The sequence below is a fragment of the Oryzias latipes genome, chromosome 1 (assembly GCF_002234675.1).
Source record: "Oryzias latipes chromosome 1, ASM223467v1".
Taxonomy (NCBI): Eukaryota; Metazoa; Chordata; class Actinopteri; order Beloniformes; family Adrianichthyidae; genus Oryzias; species Oryzias latipes.
Window position 1 is genome coordinate 5,396,233 of NC_019859.2, and position 14,368 is coordinate 5,410,600.

Sequence of the window (14,368 nt, forward strand, 5' to 3'; positions counted from 1 at the left end):
TGCATGTTTATTTATACCAAAATATTTAAGCTTAGTTACGTCATTGCATTATTCATTTACTGTACAGAAGTTCTTGAGTTGACCTTTGCACACTGGAGTCCTCATGTTGCATTATGCAACATTCTGCCTATATTTAATTTTCTTGTCTTTTTTTGTCTAAAACACACTCAGGCTGATGTCCTTATTCTGTAACTTCAAATCAAATATTTTAAGATTTCTCCCTATTTATAGCAAAAACTCAACACTGCACGCAGGGTTTCCCTTTAGCATTGCATTCGCCTCTCAAACATTGGAAAGTATGTAAACTCAACATGAACTTTGGAGAAAAAGTGATTAAATAAAAAGTTTCTTCAGTCAAGATTTAAGTTTAGTCTGATATGCACAAACAAAACCTGTATTGCAGAGGATATTCTTCTTAAACCACTCATCACACTCTACCTGTACAGTAAAGTAGTTTCCAGGCATGTTCATGTCTTTATATTTAGGGTGAATGTTGATTCTGCATCAATTAAGATGTTTTTCCTGTTTATGTTTTATTTCCTTATTTGGAACAAATTATTTAATTTGACCTAAACCGGAAGTCTGTATGAAAGTATACGTTTTATTAAGCTAAGTGGTTGTACTATCCGTCTTTTTAAACCAAAACAGCGATGTACTCAAGCTAAAACGCAGGAACAGGTGTCATAACACATCCAAATGAGCAGAAAGCGTGAACTTGAACGCAGCATGAGCTTCACCCAATAGTAGCGACACCCCGAAAAAACAGCGGAAGCTGATTGGCTCCCAGGATTCTGTCTCCGCCCCCACCATGTGCCCACTGTCCGGCTCCTAAAACTTAAACATCTAACATTTCCCCGGCTCTCTCTCTCTCTCTCTGGTCCTGTCCGCAACAGAAGAGGGCCGCTTCAGTCATGGAAGGTTCTGGTAAAACCCATCCCGAAGGGCCGGTAGTGGACCTGAAGTCCACCGAAGCGGGTTCTGGCGGCCAGGACTCCGGGAAAAGTGGGGGCTCCTGCCTGGACAGAATGCGGGGCTTCATTCCAGAGGAGTACCGCAATGAGCTGAAACATTTGTTCCGACTAGCGGGACCTGTGGTGAGAGAGCTCCTCATTTATAACTGTCTGTTTTTCTGTTATTGAGTTTTTTTTATTTAAAAGTCACTTTTGTATGCATTTAAAAAAAAATAATGAAACATTTTGTGTCAGATGAGGGAAATCCGACATTTTTTGTGACCATAACTTGCAGCAAAAACATGCAAAATGACAAAACTATAGACATCTTTAGAAAATCTGTCTGTGTGTTAAAGAACAGACCATAAATTAGTTTGACTTGACTGAGATTTTGAATACAGAAATGCAAAAATAGAATTTTGTAAAGAAGAAAATACCCGCAGTGGATAAGGAAAGCGTTTTTGATTTATTTATGGATGGGTGAAAAACAAAAATTATAAAACTTTTTCATTTCCAGTCAATAAAGCTGCTATAACAGAAACGATCAAACGTGATATCAGACTAATGTCAATTAAAACTTGTATTTATTGGTGAAAATGTTCATTTTATTGCACTGTAAAAGACCCTATAGCTACAGACACGTGACGCACATGTGACATGTTAGCCCACGGTGTTCACACTGGACAAGCAGGGAGGGGCTCCTCCTGTTTTATTTTTATTTGCTGTTCATCTATAGCTGGAACAAGCTTGCTGTGAAAAGTTGAAGCGGTGCAAATCTTGCTCCAGGCTTTTTCTTTCGCAGTTCTATTACGACGGAGTTATAGGGCAAAGAAAAGAAAGTCATAACTGTTAAATTACGAAAAAAATATCGTAAATTTTTTTACGTTTTTTTCTCATAAATTTACGAGATAAAAAGTCAAAGATTAACGAGGGAAAAACACCGAAGCTTTCTGTTTATCGGACCCTAGCTTGAAGATGAAATATGTGGAGCCTTTTGTGAAGCTTTATATCTGGATAGGTTTAAAAAACAAAGAGATTCTGAACCTTTGGGCGACTCTAAATCAGATTATTTTCAGTGGAGCCAGCTTTCCGAAGTTCGGTGTCAGCAAAGCGGAGTTTCATATGTGAAATAAGGAGCTCAGAGACACGTTTGGGTGTAGAGGACCGCTGCAGCCTTTATTTTCCTTTTCATTCACATAACATGAAACAATCAAGAGGAATGAAATATTCTAGTAAATTTACAAGTTTTTTGTCTCGTAAATCTACGACTTAAAATCTCATAATTTTACCTTTTTTTTCTTCTGGTGGCCCTAAAATTGTGTCGTACCGATGTAAAGACTTGGTGACGTAGAATTCAGTCAGCAGCACAGACCACAATTAGACATTTCTCTTTCATGACATGTTTTTTTAAACAGTTGGCACTACCAGGAATTAAAAATGAGTCCCTGATTGGTCAAAGTTTGACCAGTAGGATAAAGTTGTTTCCACCCGTTTGTCCTTCCCCTATAAACCTTTCTGCTGTGTTTTGCAGCAAAGCCCTTCCCTCCAGATTTCTTAATTGGAGTTCATGTCGGCCAAAGTGAAGGTTGTGGTTGTACCTGCGGCTCCAAATGTGAATGAATGATAGAGTGAATGTCAACAAAGTGTCTGTATAGAAGATCTCTGGTCCTCTGTAGTCTGTAGAAGTGATACTTAACCCGTTACCTCTGTACAACGGAGTATTGGGGCTACACAAAAATAAAAGCAATTCAAATCAGGGAATAAAGATGTAAATTGTGAGTCAAAATCATGTTATTTCAAAAATTGTCATATAAGCCTCCATCTACATTACGTGCGGACTAAATCCACCAATGCAGCTATTTTTGATGATGCTATAAGGCTTTAGTTTATTTTTAGTTTAGTTTATTAATGCAATGATTCGTTTGGACGTCTGCTACTAGACTGCTGACGGCGTGAAAGGCTGGAAATCCACTCCTTGGGGGTCAGCAAGTGTCCTGCAAATTCTTTTGAATGTCCTTAAACTTATAATAAAACACTGTTGACTCACTAAAAGACTCATTATTTCCTTTATTTTTGCAAAACCAAAGCTGAAGTCACTGCCTACAATGGGCTCCATGTCTCTCATACTCAAAACATGATATCGTTGTTTTCTTTTGTTGTTTATCTTTTTCTTAGTGAACAGTTTGCCTTATAAATGTATGACTTGTTTCTCGTAAATTCTCAACCTATAACTTGTAAAATTATAACTTTTTAATCGTAAAATATTGTCTCTTTTACTCATAAATCTACAAGTTTATTCAACTTTTTCCTCTTAATTTTACTACTTTATTCTCATAAAATGTAAGTTTTTTTTAAAACCTTTATTGTGGTCCTAACGCTCCGACGTACCTCTGATCTGCTCTGGATCTTTTTCTTTTTTCGCCAGGTCATTTCCCAGCTCATGGTCTTCATGATCAGTTTTGTCAGCATGGTGTTTTGCGGTCACCTGGGAAAAACGGAACTCGCTGGCGTGTCTCTGTCCATTGCGGTGAGGAGATCTGTCTGTACTTTGAACGCAGCGCCGCTGCTTCCCAGTTCTTGATGCACGTCTTTGTTTCATCTGCAGATCATCAACGTCACAGGTATTTCCATTGGCACCGGCCTGTCGTTAACCTGCGATACCCTCATATCACAGGTATTCCTCTGAGGCGAGCTGCTGCTGCGTTCCCAGCTCATCCTGGGCTCTCCTTCCAAAACAAGCTTCTTTAGCTTTTGGATCAGGTTCGTTTTCCTTGGTCAGCTGTGATCCTGCTCTCTTTGTTTCATGGAGACGTTTGGGAGCGGAAACCTGAAGCGGGTCGGCGTGATTCTTCAGAGAGGGGTTCTGATTCTGCTGCTCGCCTGTTTCCCCTGCTGGGCGGTCCTCATCAACACCGAGCCTCTGCTACTCGCCTTCAAGCAAAACCCAGAGGTGTCCAGGTCAGAAGTCTGCTCTAATCACATAAGATCAAGCAAAAATGGTGCCATTTGGGTTCAACAGAGGATATTCAGAACCACAGAACAGAGAGAATAATGTGCAAAAATCACAATAAATGTAAATGAAAAAGTGGGAGGAAAAAGAGAAATTCACACATTTACAGCAAATTTCCCAACTATAAGACAATATAAAGTGAATAATATGTCAAACTGTAATAAATAACTATTGATAAAGGACATCGAATTATATATATATTAGTACAATCTATGCTAAAAAAAAAGTAGCAAGCTAACAACCAAATTGGCTTCATTATTAAACACACCAACTTAATCCAGGAATCATACATCCCCTCGATGTCGTAGAGTCGCAACATGTCAGCTGTTTTTGCACCTGTTTATAGTAAAAACTACATTTGATGACCATGGTAATGTTTCCATTCATTTAGAAAGCAGCAGAAGGCTTTGATTTAAATATTTTTTGAATATTTAGACTGAAACTCGTGAAGTTGTTTCAAACAAGTGAAATCAAACTGTGCTGTGAGGTTTTTTTTGTTGCTAAAACCTAACTAATAACTCAATGTAGTGTCAGCCTTCTATAGATAAGTTAGCTATATTGTGAGTATCTAACAATACAATTAGTGTATTGCTACGCTTTCTTATTTAAAATCTTTTAAGACCCACTCCGATGAAAATCGCGTATTTGTGGTTTTTAACATGTGACATTTTTCTGGAAGAAAGTTAGGTTTAAAATTGCATTTCTGAGTGTTTCTTTATTAAAACTGTGAATCAGGAGCAGACAAAAAAAGATCATATTTGTGATGTAACAAATACGCTGGGCGGGGCCACGAGCTCCCTGCTCTGCTCCATTCCAATGCATCCACTTGTAGACAAATAGATCCGTGTACGTCTTTGTTTTCCTCGTCTGAGATGGCATCTGGCTGAATACTGTACAGCTGGATGGCTCCGATGTTGCTCGACGTTTTTGTTGCACAGCTAATGTTACGTTGGGGGTGCGAGGGGCTGTAAGCTAGCGGGAGAACACGTAAACAGAGAACTCTCAGTTCCCCCCTGCATCTCAGAGGTGAATTTCTAACAGACTACTGCCGCTTTCACAGTCGCTCAAAAGATGATTGGAGCGGGTCTTTAAAGTAGACTGTCATCGTTTTTCTGTTTTTTCAGGAAAAATCTGCATTTTTAGACATTTTTTATTTATTTAGAAAAGACAAAATACTGAAAAGAACAGACTGTTTATCTCACTGTGCTGTTGCTTTTGCCTGACTCTTTCTTGTGTTTGTTTTCTCGGATGAAGACTCTCCCAGCTGTATGTGAACATCTTCATGCCGTCCCTTCCTGTGAGTTCAAATACTCAACTTGTTAACCCTTGTGCTATCCTAGGCACTTTAAAGTTGGGAGTTGGGTCATCTAGACCCACTAGACAGTGCTCTGAACCTTTTTTCTTCAATGATTTGTGATCTTCACTGGTGTCCATTGATTACATGAAATCTTTCCACCTTTATCCACCTTTGTCATGGTAGGGAGAACACGTCAATGTAAGGGGGGGGGGGGGGGGGTCATCTAAGATAGCACAAGGGTTAAACTGCATCAAGTTGCAATTATTACAGACAAAAATCATACAATTAAAGGATGCCTGGCAAGATTTTTGCAGTTTCAGTGTCAATGTTTGCTGTTAGAAATCTACAACAAAGCTGCTCCTACAGGCTAAAATCAGAACCATGGTTGTTTTTCTCCACATTTAAAACCCCCTGATGTCAGGGGTCACAGCAGCACACGGCAGGGTTGCTTTTATCAGCTTTCATTGTGGGAAATGTGTAACTGCACCACTTCCAATCAAAATAAATCCACCTTTATTTATGCTGAACTTTAAAAACAACACAGTTGTCCAAAGATCTGTACCTACATGTAGATTAGGAGTTAGAATAGGAAAGACAACTAACAATGAATTGAAACAAAACCTCAAACACAAACATCTCAGTTAAAAGCCAAAAAGAACCGGCTTGCCTCTTGTTTGGGTAAAAGGCACATTAACCTTGAGATTTCCTTCTGGTTATTGAGCATCTCCGGAAGTTACAGACCGGCAGGCCTCAAAGAAAGGTATAAGGACAAGGAGGTCAGACAGATACCATGGAGCAAGACTTTGGAGTTATTTTAAATAAACAAAGAAATCTTACAAATAAATTGGAGAAAGAGGAATGAGGATGGAACTGGTGTAGTTAACACAGCAGCTGCATTTTGGACTAACTGCACTCAAACAAGTGACTTCTGTGACTGCAGAAGTCAACAAAAGACCTAAACTATTTATGTATTGATCTCTTTAGAGCTAATGCTGGATATACTTACAGTAAATCTTATTGGTCTGCAAATTCTGCCCACTTAACCAATATACTTGTGTTAAAATGTTCTCTTCTGACGCCCCCCTGACCCTTTTGCATAATTTTGTTTCAGGCGTCTTTCATGTACCAGCTGCAGAGCAGATACCTCCAGAACCAGGTGACATAGATTTACGGACATCACTGAAGTTAAAGGGTTCCATAAAGAACGTTTTCACTAACCTCAGCTTTCTAAATTGTTTCCAGGGGATCATATGGCCTCAAGTCATAACTGGAGCCATTGGAAACATCTTCAATGCAATAATTAACTATGTCCTACTCTACCCTCTTGATCTGGGAGTTGCGTGAGTTGAAATTGTTGCTTCAGTACCTGTTTTTGGTTCTTGCTCATGTAGTGCCAAATTTGATTTCTGAAATCTTTTCCCCTTCAAGTGGTTCTGCAGCAGCCAACGCCATCTCTCAATTCCTGCTGGCCGTGCTTTTGTTTGTTTACATCTGCCTGAAGGGTCTGCATAAAGCCACGTGGGATGGTCAGTCAGAGTCCAGCAATCAATCTCACCTTTCATTATGTGTTAATCGGCTCTGTGGCGTGGAATGGATCCATAGATGAAACATAAACCTGTCCTTTCCACTAATGAGATGGCAAACCTACACTCTGGGCTCCTCTGACCTGCAGGGTGGTCTCTAGACTGTCTGCAGGAGTGGGGGCCATTCGTCAAGCTGGCCATCCCCAGCATGCTCATGCTCTGTCTGGAATGGTGGATATTCGAAGTGGGGGGTTTCTTGGCTGGTATGATTGGTGAGGCCGAGCTGGGAGCCCATTCTGTTGCATACCAGCTGGCTGTGATTGCGTACATGGTAAAGCTCCTACAACGTAGCTACACTAAAAATGAGTAAAGAAGTTGCATTTTTACTTTGACTTCCTTTGCCCAGATAGAAAAATGACCTGTCTTACACATCACAAGACCTTCTTAACCCTTTAGCATCACTGATGTTCACACTGGAGATGTTGCTGCACCTAAATAACACACTCTCTATTAGGGTTGGGCGATGTCCCTTAAATTGGCAGTTGACCATGTTTGCAGTAAACCATCGGGATGGTCGATGATATTATCGGGCGGGGTATTTCCCAACTAATGACTCATCTGCGATGATCCAGTATAAACGGAGGGAAGTGACTTTAACAAAAAAATAAAATAACAAACAAACTGGAAAAGAAGAAGTCCTGCAGAAGTCCTCCTGCACTTGATTAGTCAAGTGGACCGGTGGACAGAGAGACCGTGTCTCTGAGCAGAGCAGACGGACTTTGTGTTTGAGAGGAAGGAGGATGCTTTGTTTGTGTGTGGGAGACTTCGGACTGCGATCCGTCCCGCAGCTCTAGGTGAACGTGCTAACGAACTCAGGAGAACCGGGTCTTTCGGTAATAGTGTGTGTGCAAGCAGAGCTCGGACCGTCAGCTCATACAGCGGCTTTGGGGCAGTGCGTGAGCTTAAAGCAGAAATGACGCTCAGTCCTTAGAAACCGTTCAAACAATCACATGGATTTCTGTTTCCAGTCGTGTCCCAACAAAATAAAGGCCGATGTTATTCCAACATATTTACATGCAGCCAAGATGCAGATTGCAGCTTTTCCCGCATGTATTTATTTATGTTCATCCAAAGCTAGTGTTGTTTGCGCGTGTTAGCATACTGCTAACTTTGGCTTCATCCGGCTGCGTTCTTCAACAGAAAAAGCACTGACCACACGGATTAAAATTAAAATGATGAGCGAACAGGCGCTTCATAATAACCGTAACATTAATAAAAGTACGTTTAGAAGATCGTCTCGTATATTACGGAGCTGCCAGATATCTATCTATGTATGTAGCCTCTCAGTGGAACTCATTTCCTCTTCCGGTATTTCAAACACTACTGTGCATGTGCGAATGATTTATTCCGACGGAAAGTGTGACCCATGTGAATGTTTATTATATTCTGAAACTATTTTTCTGGGCCCATGTACACGGTTGAATTCTAATCAGACCATTGATCCGAATCAAGATATTACGCACATGTAACCGCGGCTTATGGTGTCGACTCGCATGGCAAGGGCGTGGCATCACGATGCTGTCTCTCCATCGTGATGTCGGTCAGCCATCGTCCATCAGCACAAACCTACTCTCTTGAACACACAATCTTAAGACACGATCAGCGTGAATCAGCTGCTCTTGACGCAGAGAAAATCAGCTTTGTACTAATATGCAACACACTACTAATGTAAATTGTTACTTAACAGCCCAAAAGCTGTTTTTCTTGCACCTAATGCACATTCTTGGATGTGAGTATAGTTCAGTGTATTCAGGTGGGGAGGGGCTTCTTCTTCTGTTTGCCTTGCTAGCTTTACTAGTGCATGCCCCCCCCACAACAGTCAGAAGACTCTTGGCGCATAATGTCAAAGTGGTGTAAGTGTCGCTCCAGGCTTTTTCCTTCACAGCTCTATTCTGATAGACGAAACTCTTGGTGTCACAGAATTCCAGCCGGGCACAAACAGCAGTTATTCATTTCACCTCCGGAATATCATCACTACCAAAATCCGAGTACTCGAGTTGTCACAGTTTAACTTGTTTTTATTTTAATTTTTTTATTTTAAAACACAAAATGAAAATAAACACAAACGTAAAAGAAAAAACTCAGATAAAAAAAAACAATGAAAATGTTGTATTATAACTTTCAACCAGCGTTCAATGGCCGTTCTTGTTGGACGTAGAGCCCAAAAAATGGTCATAGAAACTTGAACGCGAGAGTTTTGAAAGCGTAATGAGCTTTTACATAGACTTTTCATTGGAAGTGGTTGGTTGAACGCGTGTTGCAGAGGACAGTGTAGACATAGCTTCTCAGACACAAAGAGTTTGGGAAGCTTGAGTCTGATTTAAAAAGAAAAGTCACTGCAGCCGGATCAGATGACCAGAAAACCAATAGGGGGATGGCTAATCCAGGCCATGAATTGAATTTTTATTTTATACAGAATATGACATTTTGTACAATTCTCTGGCTTATTCTTTAAATGGCGGATAACTAAGCACTGTACCAGCCTTACCGTCAGGCTGATTTGCTTATTTCTGAAAGCTGCTTTTACTTTTGCAGCTTAAACCTGGATTGAAAAATGTCTTAGACTAATTTTGTCCATTTGTATGCAACTATCACTGCATTCGCAGTTTTACTTTGGCTCTATTTCTTGGTAGTCAGTTGATCGTCTGGCTGTATTTTCCCTTATATGCCGGTACATGCTTGAGTCCAGGTTTCAGTTTAAAAATGTGTGCTCAATCACCATCTAAGGATAGATTACCAACTCGGAGAGCTGAGAGAGACACCATGTTCTTTTTTAAGTATTAACCGCTAAATAAACAAAAGCTGATCAGTAAACTATAAAGAAAGTTTAAAAGTTATTGTTTTTCAGCTGAAATGCTGCTACCAGCGATTAGCAATACTGCTAACTATCAGTACTATAAAAATGATATTTCATTGGGTGTTTCTATCTTTTGACGCTAGTGTCAATAGTGACAGCTCAACTTTGTAGTCAGAGATCAAACCTTCAGAGTCATTCCTACTTAAAATTATATCCTGGATTTAAAAGAAAATTACACTTTTAGAAGAAACGTGAGAAGAAAATATTATCTAAATAAAGCAGAGTTAGTTGAAAAAAAATTAACAATGGAGCTTTTTTTTGTAGCAAATCTTGACTAGTGACCTAAAGTACCGTATTTTCTTTTAGCTTCCTTTAGGAATCTCAGCAGCCGCCAGTGTTCGGGTTGGAAATGCTCTTGGTGCAGGAAAAGTAGAGCAGGCCAAGCTGTCATGCAAAGTTCCCATCATCTGTGGATGTAAGAACAAATGCATACTTTACGTGTAAACAAGTTCTCCATTATTCTGTATTTATTTTAAATGTCTCGGCCTTTGTTTGCCTTTGTTAATGCCTCACACGAGCATTTATCCTCTTATTGTGTTTTTCTTCTGTGCTTTGACCTGTATGGTTCTGTAGTAACACCTCTAAACACAAGGTGGCAGTATAGTTTACGTTGCTTTCGATGGAGCTGACAAAAACACTTTTTTAGATCGATTTAGATCAGTTTCACTCACACAGGTCAAGACCACCCTTAAAACTGAAAAATCGAGCAACATAAAAGCTGCTCAAAGTTAGTTTTTGTAGCCTTTTCAGTGTCACATTTATGAAAAAAAATCTCTTTTTTGCTGTTTATTCAGCTGTCACTCTTAGTTTGCTTTGACTTTGTTTGTTTTTCATTCCTATGTTTTGTTCTATTTTCTTGCAGTCATAGTTGCATTTATGATGGGAACAATCCTGGGATCCACGAAAGATGTTATTGGATACATTTTCACCTCGGACCAGTACGTTAAAACTCAATAGGGACTTTCGTCATTCTCACTTTGAAACAATCATGGTGTACAACTGTAAAAAAGCTAAACAGTTTACAAAATACAATTGGTAGGTTAATCTAACATTTTATTCTATATTCTTATAAATTTACATAACAATAACAGCATTAAAGCCAAAGTCTGTTAGCTTGATGCTAACGTATAATGGAATTTCCCATAGGACGGCTAATGCTAACGTTTGGTCAACCTAAACATACATTGCTGACTAAATGAAACAGCTTTATATACTAATTTAATTCAATTCAACGATCTACTCTGAGGAAAACCATGTAACACTGTATTGTTTTAACAATCTTATTGGTTTATTACTTCACTAATACATTTTAGAGAATGTGAACTGTATCAGATTAATACAAAAATCTTCATATTAATGATATAGATTATTAATGTATTTCTATCCAAACATGTCTACATGTGTAAACCACATAAATTCAAAATTGAATCAAACCGATTGGATTGAAATAATCCAGGCTCTGGTGAATCGATTCTAGAAATTTGTGGTGATACCCAGCCCTAGTCCGGACCAGATGATTTTTCTAGTCTGAATGCTGCCTTAGTCATAACTAGTGTGTGTTATTAGTAAACTGAAAAATAATGGGGAATGAAGCAGAGTTTCTCAAGATGTGTTTATTTGTAAAAACACATTTTATATCCGTTCTATAAGAACAGAATTTTGTTTTTTTTTAATACGGGGAATTTCACCTTTTTTTGTGTTTTTTTTATTTGCAGATTTGTCAGATAAACTAACAATTAGATGTCTTTCTTTACTTTTTTTTTGTTTTAAGAGAGATTTTGGACAAGGCCCCTGGCGTTGTTTTTGTCCTTGGCTTCACCCATTTTTTTGACTGCATCGCGGTAAGAACCCACATTTGAAACCAATAAAAACCTGTCAAACTTTGTGATCTGATCACATACTGTAACTTCCCCATGAAGGGAATCACTGGGGGGATTCTCAGAGGAGCCGGCAAACAGATGGTCGGCGCTCTGTGCAACCTGGTGGGCTACTATGTCTTTGGCGTTCCTATTGGCGTGTCCCTGATGTTTGCGGCCCACATGAATGTCGTAGGTAGGAAGGTTTCGGTGGAGGTGCCGTTCCGTCTGTCAGGACTTTCTTAAGACTCTTCATTCCTCTACAGGACTCTGGACGGGACTCACCATCTGTGTGTTTATGCAGTCCTCTTTCTTCTTGATATATCTGTGGAAGCTGAATTGGAAGAAAGCCGCAGAGGAGGTGTGTACCTACGTCCAGTCTTCAGTCCAAATATGTTGGTGTGTTTTTAATGTAGGTTGTTTGTGATCAGGCTCAGGTGAGAGCTGGAGTCCAAATAAAAGATGAGAAGGAAATGGAAATCACAGGTGAGTTCTGGAGTTCTATGTTTACTTTACAATTACCGGTAAGAAGCCCATTGAGACGACTGCTGTTGTGATTTTGGGCTATATAAATAAAACTGAATTGAATAGAAATTGAATTGGAACTATGGTTGAGTTTACAGGCGGGTCACGAGGTTAACCATTTTTTTCTCTCAAAACGATAGACTGTAATCGGATCCACAGTCAGGTTAGCGTGACAGCGCCCTCGTGTGACGGGGAGGACCACACATACGAGAAGGTGAACATCCCAGAGGAGAGTAAAGCCGCCAACACTACATTGGGCGATATTCTGTCAGTGAAGCAGCTGCTTCTGCGGCGGGGCTTGGTGCTGCTGCTGATGCTTGTCCTCCTCGCCGCCGGGATTATAGCCTCAAGGCTCCTCACTAGTCTGCTGCAGTGATCCGTTATTGCTTGAGTGAACAGAAGTCCATTTTTTGCTTACTCCTTTAAGGAGTCGAGGAGTCCTCAGATCAGCTGCTCTTTTCCCCAAAAGCTGAAGGAGGAGCAGACGAGAGAATGCACGCCAAATCCAGATATTTTTATGTGGGCTTTTATAGAACACTCTGTTAGACATAATGTGTTGATTTGATTTGGCCCAGCTCAAAGTTTCATCGGTAAAGTGGTAGATGCTGGTTATTTACCGTCCATATTCTCCATCATCCAGACCTGCTCTGACCCCGAATCTCACTGCGTCCTTACAAATGATGATGCAAAACAGTGACTCTAATGAAGCCGTGCTGCTTCAGAAAATCTGTGCAGGTTGATAGGGGGAAAAAACAACAACTGTATTTCAAACAAATTCTCTTTGAAGACCCACTTTTGACGAAAATCGTATTTTTGGTGTTTTTAACATTTTCTTGTGTCATTTCTTTTGATGATAAAGGTCATATAAAAAGACATTTAAGATTAAAATTGAGTTTTTCTTCATTTGCATTCTTGTGAATCAGGAGCAGACAAAAAAACAATTAAAAAAGATTGTATTTGTGACATAGATACCCTCTGGGCGGGGTACACGCTTCCTGCTGCAAGATCTCAGCAATGGGGAGGGGCATGCTCTGCACCAACAGTCCTACAACTCTAAAGGCAAATTTCTAACGAACTCCTGGCGCCCTGGAGAAACTATGTTCTTGATAACAACAAAGGTTTCTTTAATTTTAAGCTAAAAACGTCCTAATCATAATTAAAAAATCACTGGGTACGCTTTGAAAATAGTTTTAAAGATGATCAAAGTGGGACTGTAAACCTGTTTAAAACTCCGTTAATACTTGAATATTGTATCCTATGGTGCTGCAGCCACAGACAATATAATAGAATTGCAGAATCACTGCAGCACTTTTAACCCTTGTGCTACCCTATGGGGTCAAGATGACCATTGACATGTTATCCCTACCATGACAAAGGTGGATAAAGGTGGAAAGATTTCATGTAATCCATGGACATCAGTGAAGATCACAAATCATTGAAGAAAAAAGGTTCAGCGCACTGTCTAGTGGGTCTAGATGACCCAACTCCCAATGTTAAAGTGCCTAGGATAGCACAAGGGTTAACTGCACAGAAGAATGTGTTCAGCTCCATATCACTTAATCAGAAGTAGATCTTTACGCTCCATCTGTGAAATACCACACGTTTTCGGAGGTTTCTGCTGCAATAACCCTTGTGTTTTCGTATGACCCCACCCTTACATTGATGTGATGTGACTTAACATTTTGGTGCTTCATATTATAATTTCAAAAAAGATTTAGCTATTTAATGGAATTAACATATTCACACAGTAAACACTACAACAATAGAATTTATTTATGTTTATATTGATGGTGTAATAATGCTGTAAAGCAGAAACAGAATACGACATTTATGCAAAATGTGAAATAAAATGACTAAGAAGGGATTGCATACACTCCTTTATAAGCAATAAATCAAACTGTACTTGAATTTAGTCAATAATCGCTGTATTTAATGAATCCTATGTAATCTATTGTATACAAAACTGTAAACATCTCTGATTTTGAGACACAATTATTTATTCTTACATTTAAGTTTCAAACAAATTTTAAAAAGTTTACTTCCTACGTAGCCTACAAAATAGGCTACGTAGCAGAAAATAGAATCTCCAGAAATATTCTTGTGACGTTGTTTTGCACATTGCGACCATATAAACAACCAAATCGGACCTGAATGAACAGCCTCATTACAGTTTAAGTCCTGTGTTTTTTCGCAATGAGGCAGTGTGGGGTTCCATGGTGTAATGGTTAGCACTCTGGACTCTGAATCCAGCGATCCGAGTTCAAATCTCGGTGGGACCTGACGTTTTGAA

General features: G+C 39.5%; 1 protein-coding gene and 1 non-coding gene across 2 annotated transcripts; both read left to right on the forward strand.

Annotated features, from left to right (window-relative positions):
- The first annotated feature begins 819 nt into the window (after positions 1-819).
- On the forward strand, positions 820-13,016 carry LOC101156384 (multidrug and toxin extrusion protein 1). The gene is made up of 16 exons (XM_011486019.3): positions 820-1,094; positions 3,376-3,477; positions 3,556-3,624; positions 3,760-3,908; positions 5,215-5,257; positions 6,369-6,413; positions 6,500-6,597; positions 6,686-6,783; positions 6,930-7,111; positions 10,004-10,112; positions 10,560-10,635; positions 11,469-11,538; positions 11,617-11,749; positions 11,820-11,914; positions 11,985-12,039; positions 12,219-13,016. The coding sequence occupies exons 1-16, from the start codon at positions 912-914 to the stop codon at positions 12,452-12,454; spliced, it is 1,743 nt and encodes a 580-aa protein (XP_011484321.1). The 5' UTR covers positions 820-911; the 3' UTR covers positions 12,455-13,016.
- A 1,269-nt stretch (positions 13,017-14,285) lies between these two features.
- Positions 14,286-14,357, forward strand: trnaq-cug. The gene has a single exon. It is a non-coding gene; the product is annotated as a tRNA-Gln (tRNA).
- The last annotated feature ends 11 nt before the right edge of the window (positions 14,358-14,368 follow it).